This window comes from Mus pahari, chromosome 10, assembly GCF_900095145.1.
Source record: "Mus pahari chromosome 10, PAHARI_EIJ_v1.1, whole genome shotgun sequence".
Lineage (NCBI taxonomy): Eukaryota > Metazoa > Chordata > Mammalia > Rodentia > Muridae > Mus > Mus pahari.
In genome coordinates this window covers 91,881,846-91,892,181 of record NC_034599.1, presented here as the reverse complement: position 1 = coordinate 91,892,181, position 10,336 = coordinate 91,881,846, and the positions used below count along the sequence as shown (strand labels likewise).

The window sequence follows — 10,336 nt, the reverse complement described above, 5'->3', positions numbered from 1 at the left end:
CTTACAGAAGAGAGAAAACCAGGGCAGAAGAGGGGAAGTGGTGTGCCTGTGGTCATTTAGCCAAGCAGTGGCATGGCAGAACTCGAACTCGGGCTCCTAGTGCATTGCCTGTAGCATCGTGCATAGGTGGTGGGTGTGAAGGCGTGAATGGGCCAGTGTTCTGTAACCCACTTCACAGCACAGGACTGGAGGGCTGAGAACCAAGAGCAGCTGGCTCTGTAGACTGCTGCGGCTTGACTGGGGTGAGTAGGGGCAGTTCTATTCAGTGCACTCAGGACAGGGTGCAAACCAGAAGACAGACAATGATGTAGACTGTTGGAGAAGGGGACACACATCTCTCCATAGGAATGTCTCCCAGGGAAATGTTCATGAATCAGCAGTGTTGTCTCAAAGACATTCCTAATACCACCAAAGGAGAAACAAATTAAATGAAACCAAGAACAACACAAGCCTGGCTGGCATCAACCATCTATCTGCCTGTAGGTGAGATGGAAGTAAAAGATAGGAAGTGTTTCAAAGGCTGAGAGGACATTTTGTTTCTTTAATAACAAGTTCAGGGGTCCGGGTGCGGGTGCGGGTGTGGGTGCAGGGGTAGGTTCTTTTTATACACTCCGGTTTAAACCCAGGCAGGTGATGTAAGGGGGCTCTGTCAGGAACGGGAGGAGTCCCCATGCTGCTTTCGGGAACGGGCGGAGAACTCTGCATATGCTCCAGGCTTCCCCGTGCCCATCACTTCTTTTTGAACACTTGTCGGCACACCTGGTCACCGCAGGTCAGCTCCTGCAAGTCAGAAAGTGGGTGAGTGCCCGCCTGGCCTTCTTTCTGCCCAGCACCTGGCCCTCTTACTGTCTGGCAGGTGGGTGAGGCTAGAATGAAGAGGACATTTAGCTATTCCGGGCAAAGTGTCCCTCACAGACCCAATCGGCTGCCATGCCCTGCAGGGTAGCAGTAATTTGATTTTGACACTCAAATTGAGCTTGAACAACTTTAAAAGTGAAAAATGTAAAGTAATGACCCTCTTGGGTGGGATCTCTCCTGCTCTCGTGATTAAAGCAACACCGGCTAATTTATTAAAAGGTGGTGAAGCCAAGAGGAAGGGAAGGATAGCGTGGAGATGTACTAGGCAGGGGTTAGCAGTGGCCCAACAGTAAAGCGGGAGCTGCAGAAAGGGGTCCCCCTGGTCTGCTGACATGGTAGCTGATAGGGTCCCACTTTTTACTGAGGTCAAGAGAACCTCAGGCCTTATCTGAGTTTCTCTGACCACGGATGGAGGAGGGTGAGTGAGCATGAGGAGGAGGGTGAGTGAGCATGAAGATGGCCACTATGCTCACACAGCCAATGATGGCTCCGATCTCAGCCACAGGTTCTGTTGGGGATGGCCCTATAATTAAATAAATCCATCATCTAAGCCACAGCAGGTAGGGAAAGCTGCCAGTGGGAAACTCGGGGAATGACATGCGTGTCATCAGCAGACAGCAGTAAAGATCGCAGGCAAAGTTAGCGCCAATCTGAAGGGCATCTTGGGGACATTCATGTTGACCTTAGAACTGGGTACCTTCCTGACTCCATAGAATGAGTGAGTGAGTGAGTGAGTGAGTGAGTGAGTGAGTGAGTGAATGAATGAATGATTGAGGATGCGTTTGCTGAATGAGCCATTCATTTAGCAAATGAGTAGCTGGATGTTTAAGAGTGAAACTTCTCTTACCATTCCATTGTGGGGCCCATAAATTGCTGTGAAGATTGAAGAATGAAAACTAAAGCTGTCTAGGCAGTGATAGTTTATTGACGGATGTCAGCCATTGTCCCTTTTGTTCTGTTCCAGTAACATTAAGCCTCACAGGAGTGGGATCAGGTCCACCATGCCTTGGGGTGAGAGGCCAATGCCCCCTATGCTGTCAGCCTTCTCCCACCCCCAGTAGCTGACAGGATGCCTGGCCCTCTTCCCCTCTAGGTGGCTTAATTCCACGCCCACCTTTCTCCCCAGCGGCTCCTTAGCGGGGGTTCTCTTCATTTCTCCTTGGATCTTGCTTTCCTAACTCAGCATTTTAAACTCTCTGTTTTAATTGCAGCTATTCACAGGAACAGCCGAATAGATTTCTTCCTAGAGTCCCCTGAGCCTGATGGAAATGGCTTTCTGACTATATGACCAAATGCATTTGGCTGGAGCTCAGAGCCATTTTTCTTGTCAAACCGCCTGGCCAGGTGGGTGCGGTACAGACCCCAGGGCTTACCAAGTACAGCTTGTCTCCCTCCACCCACTGCTTCCAGCCACGGTTCTCTTTCTCTCCTTTCTGCACACACACGAGGGTGTTGCCTTCCCAGGTGACTAGAGACTGCAAAGACAAGATGTCAAACAAATCACACAGATGGCCTTGGGAGACCAAACAGTCTGCAGCTTCAATTCTGCAAGCCCTGCCAGACTCTCCCATGGGACAGAGTCCTGTCTCCGTGATCGCAGGGACCTTCCAGTCTCCATCCCACATACACCCTCCGTTCCAGCCAAGCTGGGACTTGGTTTCAGGCTGGCTGTATTCTCTTCTGAGGAATTCGACCTAACTGTTTTATTCTGTGGTAAAAATAGCACTTTGAGCTAGTAAAGGCAAGATGATGAATTCAACTATTAACAATGTGGAATTTCTGGAAGGGAAAATACCTCAAAGTCAACAGACAAACAACCAGCAGGGAAAAAGAGCTGTAGCATATCAGTAAAGACTTGATGTCCTAATATATAAAGGGCCTCTGTAAATCAATAAAAAGATCATTAACCTAACAGTCCATGCCAACCAAGCATATGAACCGAGGGCTTACAGGGGGAACTCTTGTAGTAGATAAGTTTTAAACATAAGAAGAGATATTTCACTTCACAAATAACAGCAGAGATGCTGTAAGACTGCTTCCCAGATCCAATTAATCATGTGGTCAAAGATCAAAGATTCAGTGGCCAAGGGGAGGGCTGTGCCCCTCACTCAGGGATGGTGGGAAGAGACATCTTTTGTGAGGACTATTTTATATTACCTTTCAGAATAGGCAATTGCACATCGTTTTGCTTTTATTACTTATTTTAAATAATTTTTAATTTATTATTTGAAAATTCCCTATTTCCTATGTGTTTAGTATCTATGTGTGTATGTGTGTGTGTGTGTGTGTGTGTGTGTTTTAAGACAGGGTCTCACATAGCCCTTGCTAGCCATGAATTCATTGTGTGCTGAGGATGACCTTGAACTCCTGACCTTTCTGCCTCTGCCTCCCAGGTGCTGGGATTCTCATCTCTGATGAGGATACTGCTTGTATTCGTTGATCTAAGGTGTCTACCCTGGGCACTTTCCTGTCTTGTCCACTGTATGTGAGGATAAATACAGGGAAGCTCCCCCACTTAACCAGGGAGCTGCTCACGTGGTTCTAGGTAGGTCCTGTCACCTAGAACCTGCTTGTCTGCAGGTTTTCTCTGGGTGGCGATGCTAACGGTGTAGTAGTATAGGTTTGGCAGCAGAACTCATGAATGTCATCCTCCATTCCAGCCCAACCGAGCTGGCTGGTGGATGGAGGAGCCACAGGCCCGCCGGTACCCAGGAGGCTACAGGGTCCTGTGCACATATTTACAATCCTGTTGATACCTGTTTTCTTCTCAGTACCTTGGCACCCAGAGCAGGCTCACTCACTGGACCTGCTGATATTTTTGCCATTCCCCACCGTGTCTGTGTCTTACTTCCTGTGAGCTTCACGCAGCTGGGTTTGGTTTTTTGTTGTTGTTGTTGTTTTGTTTTTTTGTTTTTGTTTTTGTTTTGTTTTTCTTTTTCATGTATGCACAAACCACTTGGTGTCTCTCTGAACAAAATAGGCCGAGGACCTAACACTTGCTTTTTTTCTATGTTTTGTACACCGTACTGATGATAAACTGACCTGTTGGGCTTTTTTGTTTCTTCTCCTTGTACATTATACAAACTGGTTTTCTACAGATTGATAAACCTACCTATTTCTAAAATAATATTTGACCTTGACCAAAATTCACGCTTTACACGCAGTGTTATTCCTCTATGTTCTACCTCAATGCATCACAGGATTGTTTGTTACAGCAAAGGACTGGAGACTTCATAAAGTCTGTCAGTGGGTGGCTGGTTAAATACGGTGTGGTTCTTCCCTGCCACACAGACGCAGAAAGAATACAACCAGAGTCGGTTGTTTAAATGCTTAAAAACGCAAGGCGCTGAGCAGTGTGCATCAGGTGAGGGTGTGTGTGTGTGTGTGTGTGTGTGTGTGTGTGTGTATTCTTTTGCTTAGTCCCTGTCATTTGCAAGGAAGTAAAAGAAATCCTGAGCAGTGATTATCCCTGTGAAGGGACTGAGGTAGGCCACCAAGGTGCAAAGAACATTTCACTGTTTATGGTTGTAAACAACAACAACAACAACAACTACTACCCAAAAAAACTGTAACCATCCACGTGGTCACAGTACCCAAGTCTAATTTTAAAATAAAATATTCCTTGCTTGGGTTAGAGAGATGGCTCCGTGGTTAAGAACACCACTGACTGCTCTTCCAAAGGACCTGAGTTCAAATCCCAGCATCCACATGGCAGCTCACAATTGTCTGTGACTCCAGTTCCAGGGATCTGACACCCTTACAGGGACATACATGGGAGCAAAGACAAAAATACCAATATAAATAAAATTTTAAAAAAATTCTGTGCTTTCTTTAAAAGAAAAAATGTCTCTTTCTCCTTCAAGGGCATCTGAAACCTTATATCTCTGAAGAACTTAGAGAAGTTCATGCCATAGGTCTTCTGGCTCCTTGGGGAGGAAGAAGTATCTGGAAAATGCATCTGCTATTGCTCCTCATTGTCTTAGACCCCATTGCTTTCCTAGTAGATAGATAAGAACTCTTGCCGGGTGTGGTGGCGCACGCCTTTAATCCCAGCACTCAGGAGTGAGAGGCAGGCGGATTTCTGAGTTTGAGGCCAGCCTGGTCTACAAAGTGAGTTCCAGGACAGCCAGGGCTATACAGAGAAACCCTGTCTCGAAAAAAAAAAAAAACCAAAACAAAACAAAAAAACAAAACAAAACAAAGAATAGATAAGGACTCTTTCCTTCTTAGCTTCTCTTCTCCTTCCTCCCACATTGTACTGGAAGCCCCAGTGCATGCTGACTGTATTGATGCCTCCATTCACAGGCAGAGCTCAGGAAAGGAGATGGTGCTGTTGGTGGCTATGTGGCTGTTGGTGTCTGTGTGGCTGTTGGTGGCTGTTGGTAGCTGTTGGTGGCTGTGTGACTGTTGTTTGCTATGTTATTGTTGTTGGCTGTTGTTGGCTATGTGGTTGTTGGTGTTGTTGATGGCTGTGTGATTGTTGATGACTGTTGGTGGCTGTGTGGTTGTTGGTGCTGTTGGTGGCTGTGTGGCTTTTAGTGGCTGTTGGTGTTGCTGGTGGCTGTTGGTGCTGTTGTTGACTGTTTGTGGCTGTTGTCTATGTGTCCATTGGTGGTTATATGGCTGTTGGTGCTGTTGGTGCTGTTGGTGTCTATGTGGCTGTTGGTGTCTATGTGGCTGTTGGTGACTGCTAGAACACTGAGCACAGTGGTCAGCACTGACCTGTGAGTCTGTGGTAGACAGTTTCCCTGAGGCAGAGTCTTGAGGGAAGCCCACCCACCTCCTGCCTTAGAGGAGGTCCCAGCAGAGTGCACACATGCCCTGCAAGGGGGACATGCGGTAGACACGATCTGTTTATTTGTCTATCTTCTGTATGAGGCTGAGATCCCGGAGGATAGGAAGGGAGCGCCGACTCAGTGTGACACCTGTCTTGCTGACACGGGCTTGGCAGGCAGTAGGAACTTAGCACAATTTGCAGAATACAGAAAGGAGGAAAATGCTAGTGCAAGGGGGCCTGTCCTAATATTTCATTTTAATAACTCACACTGGGCAGCAAGACCCAAAGTTATTCTGACCCAAAAGTAAATTGGTTACCAATGAATCACGGTAATGGTTACAAGATTGTGAGACAGTGAGAAGCAGAACTACAAGAACGGTTAAGTGAACCAGCGTAAAAGCTCACATTTCTTATTAATTTGTCTTTGTCTTCCTCTCCCTCTCCCTCCTTCTCCTCCTCCTCCTCTTCCTCCCCCTCTCTCCCTCTTCCTCCTCCCCCTCTCTCCCTCTTCCTCCTCCCCCTCTCTCCCTCTTCCTTACCCTCCTTTCCCTCCTCCTCTTCCTCCCCTCTTCTTCCTCCTCCCCCTCTCCCTCCTCTTCCTCCCCCTCTCTCCCTCCTCCTCCCTCTCTCTCCCTCTTCCTTACCCTCCTTTCCCTCCTCCTCCTCCCCTCACCCCTCCTTCTCCTCTTCCTCCTCCTCCTCCTCACTATCTTCCATGCTAGCCTGTTCCCAGCTGCATCTCTGTCTTAGCTTTTTAGAGTGCTGGGGTTACAGCGTTTGCCATTATGCCCAGCTTTTAGTTGCTGACCTCATCCCTGTGTCTGAAGAGGTTTTAAAAACAGCCTCAAACTGTTGTTGTTGAAAGATCCGGCAGCTAAGAAGGCCATAAGTAACGTTTGAGTGAGAAAATGGAGAGGGAGAGAGCTACAGAAAGGGCGGGGTTTGGATACAGACGCAGGGGGTGGAGCCCTACTGTGACTTTGCCTGTCACACTTCCAAAGTCAGCATCTCTCTCAAAGGCTCTTTATGTCAAATGAGATACAGGTGCCAGCTCGATGCTCAATCTGTGAGAGTCAATAGCTGAGCCAAGGACCTATAAAAGACTCTCCTATTTCTTAAAAAAATGTTTTAAGATTATAATGTTATCATTTCCCCCTTCTCTTTCCACCTTCCAAAACTTCTCATGTACCCCTCCTCAAATTCGTGGCCTCCTTTTCTTATAATTGTTGCTGCTGGTGTGTGTATGTGTGTGTAGTGGCTATTCCTGGTTGTCAACTTGACTATATTTGAAATGAACTACAATCCAGAATTGGAAGGCTCACCAGTGAACTTAATCTGGAGGCTGGGAGATAGAAGTTTCTGATCTGGATCTTGGTATGGAGATCTTGAGACACAGTGGTGATTGAATCCAGAAGATTAAGGCAGGGAGATCTCCGAGTCCAAGATCATCTGGGATTAAAGGTGTGGTGGCACACACCTTTAATCTGGGCTACACCTTCTGCTGGGGACCATATAAGGACATTGGAAGAAGGGAGTCTGGCTCTCGCTCTTTCGCCTTCTTGCCGTGTGGGACTCAGCAACTGCTAGATCTTTGGACTTCCATCCACAGCTACTACTGAACCATTGTTGGGATTTGGACTGCAGACTGTAAGTCATCAATAAATTCCTTTACTATATAGAGACTATCTGCAAGTTCTGTGACTCTAGAGAACCCTGACTAATACAGTGTGTGTTTGTGTTTGTGTTTGTGTGTGTTTAACTATATGAATGTAGCCTGCTCAGTCCATGTAAGGTTACATGTATGTTTTCAGGGCCGAGCACTGGGTAACCAGTTGGCGTCCTCTTCCTTGAGGAGACCGTTTCTCCTGCTCTCAGTATTCCTTAGTTGCCTCGTACCGGAAGGTACAATGCAAGCTTCCAAAGGAGGGAAGCACCCAATAGTCTTACCCAGTTATGGTGTCTGTGAACCACAACAACAACCATTGTGGGATGATAACCTAGTGTGCAGTAGTGTCACATACACCTTGACAGTAACCAACAGCTCTCAAATTAGACTTCAGGCCCACTCAACAAGAGGACAATTGTGTGCTGTGCTGGAAAATAAGCCAGCTACACAGGGATAGTGAAGTCGTGAATCTTGGAAGAGAACCAATATCTTAATTCTTCAGAAGTAAAATTATTTGGAGGTTGTGTCAGACTGTTCAGGACAAATGTGTGTGTGTGTGTGTGTGTGTGTGTGTGTGTGTGAGAGAGAGAGAGAGAGAGAGAGAGAGAGAGAGAGAGAGAGAGAGAACATGGGAACGTGATAAAAATCACGAGGGGTGCCTGGAGAGCTGGCTCAGTGGTTAAGAGCACTGACTGTTCTTCCAAAGGTCCTGAGTTCAATTTCAAGCAACCACAAGGTGGCTCACAACCATCTGATACACTCTTCTGGTATGTCTGAAGATACTGACAGTGTATTCATATAAATGAAATAAATAAATTTATAAAATATCACAAGGGGCAAACATTAATAATATGCAACTCTTTTTTAAAATTACTTTCATGTGCATGTGCACTGAACACATGCAAATGCCTGTGGGGGCAGAGGACATCGGATTCCTTGAAGAGGAGTTACAGAGTTACAGATGGTTGCAAGCTCCCTGATATAGGTCCAGAGAACTGAACCTGAGTCCCCTGCAGGAGGAGGTAAGGTTCTTAACTGCGGAACCATCTCTCCTGTACCCACAACAGGTGACACTTAGTAGAGTGTAAAGTTATTCTTTGTTCTTTCACAACTTTTCTATGAGTCTCAGTCACTTCCCCTAAATTCTAGACATGAGCGGGATCTATTGACCTGAAAGGATACTTCTATTTGCAATGTTCCTAAGGTGTTTTTTTCTCCAACCGTCTTGGGCTGCCCTCCATAGGAGGAGCCTCCAAAGTCACTTGGTGCTATTTGCCCTGGCCTGGCCTGCTTTCCCCACTCCCCACTGGTCACTCCAATTCCAATCACTTTTAAAAGATTTTATATATATATATATATATATATATATATATATATATATATATGATATTTTATATTATATTAGCTATATATGTGTGTATATATAATATTTTATATTATAGACTAGATATATATGTGTGCATATATGTATAATATAATATATTTTATATATGTATGTATATATATATGTATATGTGTGTGTACATGTATACGTGTATGTGCATGTATGTGTGTGTGTGTGTGTACTGACCATAAAATTCATTCTATTGAAGTCTGCAATTCTACAGAGTTTGGGAGGGTAGCACTTTAGTTTTCTTTGTGTATTCACAAGGTTGTACAATCATCTTCACTAATGTATCCAGAACATTTCCTCACCTTGTATCTACTAGCATTCAATCCTGCTTCTTCTGTCCACTACCCCGTATGCATTTGCTCGTCATGGGTCTTCATATAATCCATGGTCTTTTGTGTATCGCTTCTGATGCTTAGCATGTTTTCCAGGCTTATTCATACTGTGCTAGGAATCAGCACTTCATTCCTTCTGATACAATCTACATTTCATTATATGGTTATCAATTATTTCTCATTTACTGGTGCATACACATACATGTTAGTGTATGTGCATGTGTGTGCCAGTACATATGAGTGTGTGTATGTGGGTGTGTGTATGTGGAAGTTAGAGATAAATATTGAAGGTCTTTCTCGATTGCTCTTCAGCATAGGAGGCCTGGAGCTCAGAGATTTGCCTGCACTGTCCAAGACAGCAAACCTTGGCGATCCTTTGGTTTCTACCTCTCCAACACGGGGATTACAGGTGTGTGCTGGTGTGGCTGGCTTTCTGCGTGGGTTCTTGGGATGCAAACTCAAGGACTCATGCTTGTGCAGCAAGAACTTTACTGACTGGGTGTCTCTGAAGCCCTTCAATGACTTCTCGATGTCTTACATGCAAATATATGCATATTTTTAAGCTCTGAAAATTGAACCTCGAACATTGTGCATGCTAAGCAAGTGTTACACCAGCGAGCCACACCTCCATCTCTGCTTTTGTGTTTTTGATAAGGGGCTTTAAACTCTCTTAGAAACAATTTAAGGAAAGAAGTGGGAATAACATATGGTGATCAGAAGGGAAAGGGGGATCTCTGAGCCCTCGGAGTCAGCTTCATCTCTGATGTGTTTTTGTAATCCTGCTCTGGGCTGGTGCAGAACTGGGCCTTTCAGGGCTCCTGCTGCAGCCACACCTTCCCCTAATGAATGTCAACTTTTCTTGAAGGTTCTGAGAATGATCAGAGTTGAGAAGTGGAGCCCTAGGGAAGGAGAGTGTGAACCCCTGCCAATCTGAGCGTACACATGTGTACACGCAGCTCGTGAGGAGGGGCAGGGCTCATGAACTCCTCAGAGTTAAAGGGTTCTATTCCTGTTACAGGCAGTAGATGATCCCAAGGGCACCTGTTCTGAGTTGTAATTCTCATGGGACTAGACCTTTGTTCAGTCTCTAGTCAAATATATCTCATCCCACCAGTTGTGTGTGTGTGTGTGTGTGTGTGTATGAGAAAGACAGAGACAGAGATGGAGATGGAGAGAAAGAGACTGCTATCTCTGGCTTTCTGTTACAGGCAAAGAGGAGACAAGGCATGGATAAAAGAATCATTTTTCACTGCAGTGATGCTAAGTGATGATCTTAGAGAGGAGGAAGAATGGGAAGGGTGGGGGTGGGG

The 10,336-nt window shown here is 45.7% G+C and overlaps 1 protein-coding gene across 1 annotated transcript in view; it reads right to left on the bottom strand.

Annotated features, from left to right (window-relative positions):
* Nucleotides 1–521: 521 nt before the first annotated feature.
* Rbp2 (retinol binding protein 2) overlaps nt 522–10,336 on the bottom strand; it is a 21,643-nt gene continuing 11,828 nt past the window's right edge. The window contains exons 3-4 of the mRNA XM_021207609.1: nt 2,232–2,333; nt 522–780 (exon numbers count right to left, since the gene is read on the bottom strand). Coding sequence (XP_021063268.1) covers nt 730–780; nt 2,232–2,333 — 153 coding nt within the window. The 3' untranslated portion in view covers nt 522–729. The remainder of the gene's footprint in view (nt 781–2,231; nt 2,334–10,336) is intronic.